This window comes from Phoenix dactylifera, chromosome 10 (genome assembly GCF_009389715.1).
Source record: "Phoenix dactylifera cultivar Barhee BC4 chromosome 10, palm_55x_up_171113_PBpolish2nd_filt_p, whole genome shotgun sequence".
NCBI classification, from domain to species: domain Eukaryota; kingdom Viridiplantae; phylum Streptophyta; class Magnoliopsida; order Arecales; family Arecaceae; genus Phoenix; species Phoenix dactylifera.
Window position 1 is genome coordinate 5,025,509 of NC_052401.1, and position 14,858 is coordinate 5,040,366.

The 14,858-nt window shown below is 41.7% G+C and overlaps 1 protein-coding gene across 12 annotated transcripts in view; it reads right to left on the reverse strand.

Annotated features, from left to right (window-relative positions):
• The window catches only part of LOC103708605 (eIF-2-alpha kinase GCN2), a 74,269-nt gene extending 60,515 nt beyond the window's left edge, over nt 1–13,754 (reverse strand). For 4 of the 12 annotated variants that reach the window (XM_039130851.1, XM_039130858.1, XM_039130848.1 and 1 more), the window contains exons 1-4: nt 13,148–13,750; nt 9,145–9,216; nt 8,984–9,043; nt 8,799–8,904 (exon numbers count right to left, since the gene is read on the reverse strand). In XM_039130851.1, coding sequence (XP_038986779.1) covers nt 8,799–8,904; nt 8,984–9,043; nt 9,145–9,216; nt 13,148–13,263 — 354 coding nt within the window. In that variant the 5' untranslated portion in view covers nt 13,264–13,750. Of the gene's footprint in view, nt 1–8,798; nt 8,905–8,983; nt 9,044–9,144; nt 9,217–13,147 lie in introns of all 12 variants that reach the window. The other 8 variants (XM_039130850.1, XM_039130856.1, XM_039130853.1 and 5 more) reach the window with 6 other exon arrangements.
• Nucleotides 13,755–14,858: the final 1,104 nt, after the last annotated feature.

Genomic DNA, 14,858 nt, shown 5'->3' on the forward strand with positions numbered 1-14,858 from the left:
ACCAATGTCCATGTTTATGGATCGGATGCGGGTACTTTAGGCTAGTCTTGAGGGTCTGGGTTGCATAGCAAAGTTATGTCACCTGTGATAATTTTCTTTATTTCCATTTTTATTATCCTTGTTCCAAAAGATGCCGGAAGGAGCAAGAAGTATAGGATAAGATATAAAGTGTTGTTTTGTGTACGAAAACAATACAACTCGATACAGCTAACTAAAACTTAGAGTGCAGCATATCAATGTAATAGGCTGCAGTATAGGCTGGTATTTTTTTTTATGTTTGTATTTGGACTTAACAAACAGCCATTCTATATGCAAATTATTTGTTTTATTAAAGGAAATATCAATCTATTTTTCCTTCCTGTCTGGCCATTTCTCTAAATGTGTTGCATCGTGGATTAAACCAAGATTCAAAGTACTACTATTGAAAAGACTAAAAGGGACAAAATGCATGATTGTACCTTTCATGTATCAACCTTATTCTAATTATCACTTGCTAGCTCCAGGTACTTGCACGGCTTATTACAGCAAACTATGGAGAGAGACAATAGCCATTTTATGTAACACATACATTCCCTTAGACTGAACAATTGATCATAATTTGAGTTATTCTTGGACTCCAGCTCATTTCTAAAGCAAGCCAACATTCCTTACTTGCTACAATGTTGTTAAGATTGGTTCCAAGTCTTAATCACAAATCCAATTTTTTTTCATTTATTCAGAATTTTTTAGAATATATAAGAAATATAAAAATTGAAATGCGAGTCAAATACGCAATAGATGAACGAAGAATAAAAGGCCATATATACACAAATCTAATTCCAACAACATTAGCCAATATATAGCATGTCTAACAAAACGAGTGTTGTGTCTGGTAATTTACCAAAGTTATATACTAGTTATTAATTCAATTATCATTTTAGTTAGAAAGTTTTGGGAAAAATTAAGGATAAGATTTTAGTATGTGGTTGTGAAAAAAACAAAATTTGCCACTCCATTCTAACTCCATAAATTCCAACAACAAGCTTGCTACGGCGTCATTTGGCATCACTTTCATTTTTCTATTTTCATAAACAGAAAAATAGAATTATCATTTTTGTTTTTTCTAAATTTTTATAAATATAAACATGTTTGGTAATAATTATTATTTTAAAAAAATATAAATATGCCGATGGTGGTGGAGGTGGTGCTACTGGTGGTGGAGGCAATAAAGAAGTCGGTGGTGTTGGTGGCTAGAGTGGTGGTCATATTGTGACGGTGGCGACAATGGTGGCTAGCGAACCAATGATATAGCGGAGGCGATGACAATAGCCATAGTAGTGTGGTGGAGGCTGGTGTAGTGTTGGTAAGGGTGCAAATGGGTCGGGTCGGACTAGGTCATGAGTGACCCCGACCCAATCTGGTTCTTTGTTCATGTCCTAATTTTGGACCAAAACCCAACCCAATAGAAGATCGGGTTGAGTCGAGTAGGGCCGAGTCTACGGCTACAAGTTTTGACCCAACAAGGTCATTCGGGTCAGGTCAGATCCATATATAACCCGGTCCCAACCCAAAAAATTCAGATCCTATTTGGATGCGGGTCGAGTCTGGACTCATTCAACTTTTCTTTCTTGTCCGGTCCCCACTCCTCTACTCCCCCTCCGACGTTGGCCCCCACCTCCCCTCGCCGCCCTCCTCCTCCTCGATCCCGCCACCCCTGCTTGCTTCCGACCATCCCTCTTCCCCCTCCTCCCCCATGGTTTCTCCCCCACCGGCCTCCTCTGCTTTCTCTTCGATGACCCCAGCGCCAAGTCCCTCCTCCTTAACCACCTCCCCAAGCTCTCCTCCCCCTTCCTCCCAACATCGAGAGTAATGGAAACAGACTCGAAGATGTTGAGCCGTCGGAGGAGCTCGTCGGTGGCTTCGGCAGCTCGGATGAGACCCTCGAGCGGGAATGCTGGATTGGAAGGCGGGGAGCACCTCGGCCTCAATTAGAGAAGCCCTCGTCTTGGTGTTGCCCTTGATGATGAAGACATTGTAGAGCCTGACGCGCGCCAGTCAGACTCCTCATCATGGTATGTCGTACTGGCCCGAACCAGGCAGTACGGGGCGTATCGTACCATACCAGTTCGATACCAGTACCCAGTACAGATGGCGTACCAACACTCGGTACGCCAAAAAAATTTCGTACCGTACCGACACTGTGCTTATGTGGCATCGGTACGGAGTCCGGTACCAAGACGGCGAACCTTGTGGTGGGGACCAAGTGTCGGTCACTCACTTCCCACACCAAAGAGTCCCTCCTTGTTTCTTGGCGTTGGCCTAATCAAGGTGTGCCGCCTTGACCGAATATAGATAACGCCAGCCAAAGGGAAAATCGGCACTTTGCTCCTCCAAAGTTCAAGTATTCTAGGCTAAGAATGGAGTCTTGCACTCCTCTTCGGAACCTAAAGCTTTGGTAGCCAATGAAGACAACTCATATGAGAATGCAGAGGCATCAAAGGCAACTTTGATTCAATGGTGAAAAGGAAATACAATAATCTAAGGAGGGAAGATGATCCCTGCCTTACCCAAATCCAAGGGGGGTTGATGTACCCTGCCTCGGCCCAAGTCCCTTAGGACCGAATTAGGCAATATGCCTACCCAAGCCTGATGGTCGAATGCACTTTACAAGTGGCTAAAATACAATGTCCAAAAGTCCCTCCCCCCACTCAATTCGGGTCTATTTGTAGCCCCCTTACATTGACATGCATTGGCTTCCTTTTGGCTGGCTGTTGGTATGCTTTGGCAACTCCTTTGGAACTCCCACTGCAGAGTTTGCTGTCTTGATTCGGTTGCCATTTGGTTGTTGACATTGGCCTGGTTACTTGCTTATCTTGGCGGTGGTTGCTTGCAGTTTCTTGCTGTTGATGGCATTAGCCTGCAGTTGTGGTTGTCGGCAGTTCCTTGATGTTGGCCAAGCTCTGGCTACTGCAGAGGCCTTTGGTTGGTTGGTTTTGGCTGTTGGCACTGCCTCTGCAGATGGCTGGTCTTGTGGTTAGGGCCTAGCGCACTGGCCTCGCCCTTGTCGCACGCGGTCTGGTGGACTGCGCGTTGGCATGGGCAAGCCAGGGGCCGCCCTTGACTTTCCTTGCCTGACCTTTTTGTTAGGCCAGACGGTTGCTGTTGCGGCTTGACCCTTTGATCGCTTGGGCGTTGACGGTCTGGCCGCTGGGCGCCTGGGCGCTAGTCGCTTGGCCGCTTGGTGGTTACTGCTTGTTTGCGCCCGCGCGCGTATGGATCCGGCTTGCCGACGGTTCGCGCGCTCAGGCGGTTGCCCTCCGTTGTGCACGGCACGCGCGTGCGTTGGCCTTGGGCGCCACGGGTCCACGCGTGTAGGCGGTTGCCTTCCATTGCTTCTGGCGCGCGCGTGCGTTGGCCTTGGGCGCCAAGGACCCGCGCGCGCCAGCGGTTGCCGTCCGTTGCTTCTGGCATGCGCGCCGACGGTTGCCGCCCGTTGGTTGCCCCTTGTCTGCGCGTCCGCTGTTCCTTGGCGTGCGCTGGCCGTTGCCGTCCATTGGCTGCCTTTGGCCTGCACGTGCCTTGGCTTGTGCTGGGATTGCCTTGGCCGCGCTTGCACCTGTCCCTCTGTCGGTTGCCTGTGGGTGCACGCGCGCATTGGTCTGGACCAAAGGCATCCAGACCTTGCGTGCGGCTGGATATTTGGCTTGGCCTTCCCGGCCAATCAGTTTGCCTTGCGCTTGGCTCTTGTGACTCGATGCTTGACTCGATTGCAGAGGCGCCCCAGCCGATGGTCTACGGTTTTGGGCGTGCCTCTGTCGTGCCTGCAACAAGCCCAGCCTTTGCCTGCCAAGGCTGGCCGAACCTCGGTTGTGCCTCAAGGAATGATAAATGGCCACTAGGCGGACATGAGCCTTGCTCTTGCTCCGCCTTGGCCTCAATGATTCGGCTGATTTGGTGAGGTGATATAGAGGGAACCTCACCATTCCCCCTTCTTGAAGAACATCCTTGTCCTCAAGGTGGAATCTGGGATACTTCCTAGCCACTTCATCATATTCTTCCCAAGTGGCTTCCTCGGGTGGCATCTCCTTCCATTGCATGAGAACTTGCCATACCTTTCTCTTGTTCCTCCCTTTTCTTTTAATGCGGTATTGGAGGACTTTCATAGGTTGGAGGACTATTCGTCCTTCTTCATCAAATTTTGGTAAATCAACCCCAATAGTAGATGGATCTCCTACTCTTTTCTTTAACCATGATATGTGGAAGACAGGATGTAATAATGAATTGTAAGGTAACTCCAATTTATATGCAACCTTACCAATTCGTTCCAAAATTTTGTAAGGGCCATAATATCTTTTTGCCAATTTGTAGCTGACCCTCTTCCTCAATGATTTTTGTTGTGTGGGTTGAAGCTTCAAGTATACATAGTCCCCCGGCTGCAACTCACCATCTCTTCTCCTCCGATCATGGAATTTCTTCATTCTTTCTTGGGACTTCTTCAACTCCCTTTTGACATTCTTCAATACTTCCTCTCGGGCTAGCAACTCTTTCTCTACCTCATAATTTTTAGTTGTCCCAACCTCATACCGAGTAAGTGTAGGAGGTGTTCGTCCATACACTAATTCAAAAGGACTTTTCTTGGTTGCCCCTTGGTATGAAGTGTTGTACCAATACTCCGCCATGATAGATAATCAGCCTATCTGTTTTGCTGTTCATGACAGAAACATCTAAGATATTGCTCCAATATTCGATTGGTTACCTCTGTTTGTCCATCTGTTTGGGGATGATATGATGATCCCGCTTTCAACATACTTCCTTGCAGTGAGAACAATTCTTTCCAAAACAAACTCATAAAGATCTTATCCCTATCAGATATGATGCTTCTAGGGACTCCATGTAGTTTGATTATATTCTCCACAAATGTTTGGGCTATGGACTTGGCGGTAAAAGGGTGTTGGACAGGGATGAAATGAGCATATTTGTTGAGTCTATCCACCACCACCAACACCACTTCATAGCCCTTGCTACTTGGCAGCCCTTCAATGAAATCCATTGAAATGTCCTCCCAAATCTGATTCAGAATAGGTAAAGGTTGGAGTAAGCCCATTGATAATCGAGGATCATACTTTACCTTTTGGCAAATGTCACATTGAGCCACCATAGTTTTGACATCCTTCTTCAATCCTTCCCAATAGATGAAATGTTTTATCCGAACATAGGTACGAAACCATCCGGAATGTCCACCCTCCTTACTATTATGAAAGTGTGAAAGAACATCACTTCTTAGATTTGGAACATCCGGCACATAAACATTGGATTTGTAGAAGATGAGATCATCCCTAATGCTGAAATTTTTAACTCCACCCGAAGTGGCTTCTATCTTTTCTCGGATTTCTTGAGATCGAACATCCAACTTGAGTGCTTCCTTGATTCGGTCCCAAATCCTCCATTCTATCCCACTGATGGCAGAACATATAAACTCCTTTTCTTCTTGAAGTAGCCATGGATCATCTATAGCCTACGGTTCTTCTTGACCTTGTATTGCTGTCCATTTTTCTTTCTTGCTATCCAACTTGAAATCCATTGTCATGGTTTCATAGTTTGTGTTCACCTTCCCCACACTTCTAAGCCATACACTACCAAGGATTATGTCAAGATCAACTAATTGAATCACATGTAAATCAGCCTTGATCCTTATCCCTTGGACGTTCATCTTCACCTCTTGTATGACTTCTTTGCATGTAAGCTTTTCATCATTTGCCACTTTAACTTCAAATGGCTGTATGTCAATAGGATGAAGTCCCAACTTGGCCACAATTGCAGCATTGATGAAATTATGAGATGACCCACTATCAACCAACAAAGAAACTTCATTTCTTCCGACCCATGCTAGGAGCCTCATGGTGCTGGGTTTTGGCACCCCTGTTAGTGCATTAAGGGAAAGTTCTGCATCACTATCTTCAGCCTTCACATAATCTTCATGATTTTGGTTGGCTCCTCTTCATGTTCACTTGAATGGTTGGTTTCTGCATCACCAAAATCTGCATCCAGAACTTCAATAAGGAAAGATTGGCCTGATTTGCACTTGTGATCTCGGCCCCATTTCTCCCCACACTTGAAACACAAGCCCTTCTTGATAAAGTCTTGAACTTCTTCTCTTGAAAGTTTCTTCACTTGCTGTGGCTGGTTTCTTGGGTTGGTGCCGACTGCATCTTTACCCTTCCAAGGAATTCTGGGTGGAATGGCTTTGGCTTCTCGGTTGATGGTCTCTTTGATCATCCTTCTTTCGGACTGAAACCCATCCTCCAAGATTTCAGCCATCCGCATGGCCTCTTGCATGGAAGATGGTTGCTTTAACTTGATCTCCTTGGCAAGCCAAGGCTTCAAGCCATCAATGAATGTGCCCATCAATGCTTCCTCCGACCAACCTGTCACCAAAGTTTGCAAATGGCGGAATTCTTCTACATAGGGCCTCACTCTTCCCTCTTGCTTGATTTTTGCTAATTGCCCATGGTAATTTACAATAGGGGAAGGCCCCCATTGAATCATAAATTCCTTCACAAATGTAATCCATCCCAATCTCTTTCCTTCTTTTTCATACATGGTTCTCAACCATCTCCACCATTTACTTGCTTTGTCTTCAAGATGAAAACTAGCAAGGGATACTTTCTCCTTATGTGGAACCTCATAAACATAGAAGAATTGTTCCACCTTATCCATCCATTCGAAAGGATCTCCCCTACTGTACTTAGGGAATTCAATCCTTGGCTTCCTAACCTCCCTTCTAGGCTCTCCCTCATCTTCTCCAAACTCACCATGTTGGGGCATTCTCACCCTCTCATCTCTTCTTCTTCCTCTCGGTCTAGTGGAAATCCGGGGTTCTTCTTCGGACTCCCTTACACTAAAAACTTCTTCATACTCCACTCCTTTCCCAAATCTGTCTACACACACCCCAAATCCTTCCACTCGACTTCCTCTTTTTATTCTTTCACTCCTTTTTTCTCTCACTCGAAATCCACTGTGGTTACTTGCCAATTCTTCCTCACTATCCCTTCCTTGGTCCTGCTCATTAGCATGCGGCCAAGACTCCTTGTTAGTATTTTTTTTCTCCACTTGAAATCCTCCTTTCCAACCTCTCCAAACTTTGATTGGTATCTCTCCTCATTTCAGCCATTGAATTGGAGAGTTCCTCTAAGATTCTACTCACTCGGTTGGACTGATTTTCAAGGGTCTCTAGTCTTTGGTTATCCCCGGAATCCATGAAGAAATTTTTATATGAATTCAGAACAATCCTTCAAAGGCATTTAAAGGGGAAAACTAGTCATGAATCTTTACCACCCACAAGGTTCACTCACGTAACCCTTCCCTCTTTTACCACTTGGAAATGGCAAGTTGAATGAAGGCTGGCTGTTGGTATGCTTTGGCAACTCCTTTGGAACTCCCACTGCAGAGTTTGCTGTCTTGGAAATGAGATAACCAACTACACACCTACCTTACTAAAAGAAGAACAAAGATCAACTGTAAGCCCTAAATATATTAGACAGATAACAAACTTTGAATGACCCTGTAAATAGATCCAACTGAAAGGGGAAAGAAACCTCAAATCTGACCATAGAACTAAATTCTAGCGAACTTCTTTTTATCTGATAGCTCCCAATGCTTCAAAACCAACAAACATTTTGTCCTAAGGTAGATGAGAGAGGAAAAAACAGAAAGAAGGCATACAAAGAGGTCTCACGGTGTTAGAGCATGTGGGCAAGAATGAATGTAGAAAGGAACATCGGGAAGGCAAACCAGTAATGGTCCAGCTGATGGATGGAGATGCCAAAAGTTGTCCAAAAATGTCATTAAGTGCAAATTGAACTAATATTTTAAATTTTCTGGGTCTAGAAGAAGGTTAGATATCTTCTGTTTTCCTGTGATTTCCCTACTTAAATTCAGGGCTATGTTTATAGTGAGCTTTTGAGCCATACTCTGAATAGGAATATCATTTAAAGATCCAAATTAGAATCTTTAGGATAAGGTTAGATATCTTTTATTTTCCTATGATTGTCATACTTTCAGGGCTATGTTTATAGCGAGCTTTTGAGCCATCCTTTGAGTAGGAATGCCATTTAAAGATCCAAATTTCGATCTAGATCACATTAAAATTTAAGAAAGTATTTAACTCATTAAGATTGTGATTTGAAAAGATTTTTCAATGACCCTTTTACATGAGAATTGGGATGCTATGGGATTGAAAATTGTTCTGTAAGTGTCCTAGTCAATTTAGGAGACTTATTTGGTAGAGTCATATAGTGTCTTCAGCAATAAAAGGAGGGCAGGCATCAGTGCAAAAATAAGTTCTATGATAAATATTGGATATATTTCAGTTTTTTCCTTCTCTATTGAGCATTGAATCTCTTCCATCTTCTCCTCTCCTTACAATTCTCTCTGATAATCTCTATTCTTCTTCCTCTCATGCACTCTTTCCACTCTTGTTTTCTCACATCATGTGGAAGAAGATCATGCGAAATCTTTATCAACCTACATTTCAATCAGATCTCATGCTAGTGGATCAACCCAAGGTTCACCATCTCGGTACCGAACCCCATATCGGTACCATCCTACTATAGTGTCCGTATACAGTACGGCACAAGACAGCAATGTGATGCTAAGAATTAATAGTTTCAAAGCCAAATATTAGTTCACAGGGTTTGACCTAAAGAATAAGCAGGTTGAAATCAGTTAATGCGATGCTGTTCAGATAAAGCAAACTTCAATAACATGTTCATAAAAAAAAAAGAGATACCAACTTTTACAAACCAAAAGTTCTGTCTGACCTGATCAAGAAGCAGAGAAATGAGCCGATCAGCATCTTTCTTTGACAAACCCTTCTCTGGTGCTATTCGTAGCCTGGGACACTTATGAGGATACCCAGATGAGCATCTGATATTTCCAATGCAAGAATTAATACTAGGAAATGCAATATGCACTGAAAAGCAACATTCTGACAACAGTACTCGACCTTACTAATAGAAGTGCCGAAATATTGAGATCTTCAAAGCCCATATCATTTGAGTAAGGCCTGTTTACATTTTTAATCAAATTAACAATATCTTTTACTCAGAATCATCAAATTAAAACTCTACAAGGAACAGCAAAATTGAACTGTCATTTCATAAGTACCTCAGATTTATAGCTAACTCAGTATAAGGAGGTTTCAAGACAACTTTCAAGTCTTCTTGAAATATTGCAGCCCTAAAATAGGAAAAAAAACATAGGTAACGCAGTCTGTCAGTAAACTGCCCTCCAAAAAAAAATGTTGACATGTCCAGACAATCATTATTGAAATCGCTAGGAATATTTCTTGACACCTCAGTCCACAGGTTAAAAAAAACTTAAAAAGAAATGCTAGCACATGTGGATAATCATTATCGAAATGACTAGAACAATTGCTTGACATCTTAGCCTAAAGGCTTATAAACATCACCCCTGATGTGCAAGGACAGTCAATTAGATCAATTTAAAGCCCAGATAGGAAAAGCTCAATTGATTTTAGACAAATTAAGGCTAGTTCCAAAATTCAGAGGAACTGAACAACTGCATAAATTGGCTTGGTTGGGCCTCCTTGTAGGAATGCATCCCGGTCAGCATATTGTTTTCCTGTTAGTCTTATTAGAGAAAAACACCAAGTCGACTAGAAATTCACCCAATTGTCATATGATCTTCAGCAGATTTCCATCTAGAGGATAAAAACATATCCTTAAACCATAAAAGCAATTTTTGCAAACCCAGTAAGGCAGTAACCATGCTTGTTGAAATTTGGCAGTCAAGATGAAATGTTGATCAAGAAGGTTTCTTTTCCTGTTCTTTCTCTGTCAGTAAAATTACCCTCACAAACTGGTACATTGGATTTCTATTTTATATTGAGTTTGGTAAAATGCTAGCACTTGATATACAGATTAACTCCAGCACAAGAAATCACACATTTCGGCAGCAGTCCATCACATTCATAAATTATACTGCTGGTCAGCATGGTCAATATGGCAAGGCAAATACCATAACTGTGCATCATTGGCATGCAGCAATGGCATGGCACCAGATGCATTCCATTGCTAGGCATGATACCATGCGGTGTTAACCAAGCACTGGAATAGCATGAAACATGCCATGCAGATGCCAAGCTAGCACAACACCAAGACAGGATACCTCATTACTTGGTCAGATTTATGTGAACCTAAAGTAGTTTTAGTTATTCCTTTCCTTCCTTTTTTCTTCTTCTTTCTTTTTCTTTATCCATTCCTTTTCTTTTTTTCTTTCTTTCCTTTTTCTTCTTCTTTCTCTTTCCTTTCTTCCTTGTTTCCTTCCTTTCATTCTTTTTCTTCTCCCTTCATTCCTTCCTTTCCTTCTTTTTCTCCATTCTTTTCTTTCCTTTTTCTTCTCCAATTCTTTCTTTCCTTTTTCTTCTTCTTTCCTTTCATTTTTTCCTTTGCTTAATCTTTTCTTCCTTTCTTTCTTTCCATTTTCTTCTTCTTTCCCCGCATGGATCGGTTTCGAAGTCCCAACCCTGTTCCAATCCTATTTTCTCATAGGAACAAGATTAGGACGGTTAGGACGCCCCCCAATCCCGTCGGGACTTAAAACCTTGCTTCTTATTGTGTTCGATATGTCTATTAGGCATTCATGTTTGTTTGGAAAGAACTCTAAACAATTTGAATTGCAAAGGTATGTGCAAAAGGGTTGAGCATGAATTTATAATGTCAAAACAGGATAGAAGACCGAACAGAAATCATATGGAGCGGCACTATATAATATCATATAGAGCAAGACACCTATTTTGCCATGTTTTATCTAGCGCCCATCTTAAAGAGGAAACCCAAAAGTCAAATTCGAATAGGACTCCTGTCAATCTCGTAACTTTAAAAAAAATAAAAAAATACACATGCCAAGAGAGATTGTCAACAAAGAAAGACCGTCTGCAGACTTTTTCTTCATCGTCTAGCCTCCCAATCTATCCTCTTTCTTATCAAGCCATCTATCCCATCCGTGAGGTCTTCCTTTTCCTCCCGAGTTCCTTTCTCCTCCTCCAAACCCTTCTCTCTTTTCTAGGATCTTTGTATCTAAGAGTTCATGAAAACTAAGAAATGATATGTACATAAATTCTTATGTTAGACAAAGCTAGAAAATTATGTATGGATACTAATAAACACTATATTCTAAAAACTATGCATTGATTTATCTAGAGGTGTGTATTGGCTTGCAAGATGATTAATTTGCTTAGTGTGTATCACCTGGCCATGTAGTGTGTAATGATAAAAATATGTTCTGAAAAATGTTTATCGATTTACTTGAAAGTGTGTATTGGATCACTACTAGGCATATCTTAAATAAGTTTGCAATATATAACAGAAAGTCGACGAATATATATCATTGGCCATATAGTGTTGTGAATATGACGTTCTAAAAATTGTGTATCAATTTGCTTGGAGGCGTGTATTGGATTGCTAGATGACTAATTTACTAAGTATGTATTATTTGACCGTGATTGTATACTGCTTAATACCATGTTGAAATTGTGTATCAATTTATCTAAATGTATGTATTGACTTGCTAAATGACTAAATTGATAGGTGTGTATTACTTGGCCACATAGTATGTACCTTGATTTTCTTTCTTTTTTTATTTTTTTTAAACATGGGACTGAGGACTTCGTTAGTAGGAGTCTATGACTTTTGAGTTTCTACTTTAAGATGAGCACTAGAGAAAATACGACAAAATAGAAAGCTTGCCTCATATTTTTTTTCTCTAGTACTCGCCCCATATGATTTTTGCTCCTAGAACCCCATATGATTTTTGTTCCTAGAAGACCATAGTTCTCACGAAATATCAGTGTACAACTGTATATCGCTCTTTGATACAATAAATGCAAGCCAAACAGCACACAGGCAAGCACCAGCATATTTAACTGATAATTTCCTTGCATGCTACATGTGTCATGTATAATGGTATAGATATGCACCTTAATTCCTGCTGCAATCCACATATTAAATTTGCAATGAGCATAGGATCACAAATGATTTATGATCCTAAATTCTACAAATATGACATGAATAACATGAGAACCTCACTGTGCTAGCGCATGAGCAATGTAAAATGTGATACACTGGTCCCTGGTTCAGAAAATCAATTCTAGCTTCGGTTTCCACCAGCCAAACTAGAAACCAACTTGTGGATACACCACAAATCCTCAAGAATCTAGTTAGTTTTGGATTATATTTATGTTACTGCTGTATCTCAGTCCCTTTAGTGAAATACCAATAACGCCAGCACCATGGACATCCTCACAAAGGTGCTTCCAAGAATGCTTTTTAGGCCCTCCACCAGCCAAACTAGAAACCAACTTGTGGATATACCACAAAGAATCTAGTTACTTTTGGATTATATTTATGTTACTGCTATATCTCACTCCCTTTAGTGAAATACCAATAACACCAGCACCATGGACATCCTCACAAAGGTGCTTCCAAGAATGCTATTTAGGACCAGTAAGGCAACACAAATAGATGCAAGCCTGCAACAAACCTCATCCCATCTATATAGTGTTGGCTTCATGCGTCATTCTTAACCATTTGTTTCAATCAGGGTCGGCCGAACCATCCCGAGCAATGTGGTTTTGGCCGTCCAGAGCCGTATGATTCTGACAACGGACACAGAACCCATTGCCGGAGCCGAAGAAGGAGAAGAAAAGAGAGAGTTAGCGGGGGAGGGAGAGAGAGAGGGGGCAGGACACTGGCACAGTGCCGGTGGAGGCCAGCGGAGACTTGCCGACTTCACTTAAAAATTACAAAAAAATTTTAAGGCTGAGGCCGGCCTTCACCGGCACTCCCTACCCCGCTCGCTCTCTCTTTCTCCTTTCCTATCTGCACGGTCCCTCTCTCGGTACAGGCCCGGCACAGCTGTACCAAGTCGTCTCGCTGGAAACTGGTATGGTGCCTGGTACCAGTTCCTCCGACCTTAGTTTCAATCACAGATTAGATCCTCCAGGGGCAAGATAGGTGTTTTTTTCCTTCAATTATGTTTATAAATCCATAAATAATCACTCATATCGTACCAAACTCCTGAAGCACTATTCTTGGGCATCACAGAATATTAGTTAAGCAAAGCAGGGTATATCGCCATAGAAACTTACAAAGCAGTCAGCTCCTCGGAAAGAAGATCCTGATCATCCCCAGGGGACTGGCCCTTCGATGGAGCCCTTCCTCGGCCACCCTTATTTCTTTTCTTCTTCTTGGAGCTATGCCCCATCACTCTCAGCTCCCCCTCCCCCTTCTCCCAATCTCGTACAAGCTTCACCAACGATCAACTCCTCCTCCCACCCCCCAAATTACTCAAGCTCGGGTTTGAGAAGATGGAAAGAATTCCAAAACACCCTAAACCCTTTCATTTTTCTTCGAAAGTCTTCGCCGGAGACACTAGCTGCTAAACCCTGCCATGGTCTTTTGATCAAGAACTCCGGGGAACAAGAAACCCTACAAATAGGATTCGAGAAGGGAAACCCTAGCAATAACGGAAGGGAAGAGCACGCCAAGGTTCAAGACGCGATCCAAGAACCGCAAGCGATGGAGGGAGGATCGGGTGGGCGAGGAGGAGACGATGGGGAATCGGAATGATCGAAGAGTTGATGGATTTCTTGACGGACAATCGGTGGGTTTCGATCGGCAAAAGAAGACGGACTGAGGAAGCGCGGAAGAGAAAGGAGGGGGCGGGGGAGTGGGAAACGTTTGATTTTTCTGGCAGCGGCGGCTTTTAGTTGGGTTTGGCAGCAGCCTGCCCCCGCTCGGGTGAGCGTGAAATGCACGTGAGATGCATGTGAAATGCATTAGAATGTCCGCAAGCCCGGTTGTAGTAATTAAATATATTTGGGCTGTTTATATATATATATATATATATATATATATATATATATATATATATATATAATGTTTAATTAAAATTTAAAAAAAATATTTTATATAAAAATAAAAATTTTATATTTAAAAAAATTATAGAATAGGAAAAATCTAATTTTGTCGACTAAAAATTATAAAAAAATTAAACATACTTTTAAACTTTTAGATAGAATAAGATAAATATTTTTATTAAAAATATAATTAATATTTTTATATATTTTTTAAAAAAATAAATATTTAAATATTTTGAAAAATATGTCATTTTTTCATAACCAACCACATCTATCCTTGGTGCCTCTTCGCCTCTCTCCCACTACCAATATCCCGGCACTATGGTCGACATACTCCAACAATGCTCTTACACTTTTCATTTCAGTCTCCTGGCCTCCCTCTTGCACCCTCCTTACCAACTAGATCTTTGACGAGATGGTCATGTCTTAGCAATCAATGAGCTCGCAAAGTGATAGCAGTTAAAGTATAATGGAATAATTTACAAGCACAACGTAGTAATTCAAAGATGGCACTTCACAAAATTTTATACAAAAGATCAATGTTAGAGAGGAAGATTTTCTAGTCTTAACAGGGAAAAAGGCAATCGGCCATCTAATAAGTGTATCATATGTGTGGTATGATTAATTTGTTGGACAATAGAATTATTGCTTTGCATAAGACTACTGGTTTTGCTACTCTGCGAGAATGATCAGTGTAATGGCCGAACTATTAGAATAAGTGAGACTTATATCAAGTGAAGGTGAATCTCCTATCTGAATATGATGATAACCTGTGGGTTGTTTTTGATGCAGTTTTGAGGGCCATGAAATAAATAGGATGGTAACTGTCGAAGCAATCACAAAGGAAAGTATAAGCTTTAAAAAATTATCACCTTCAATAACGGAATCATACCTTTGCCCAACTTAAAGACATTTTCATGGTAAGACATTGCCCAATTTG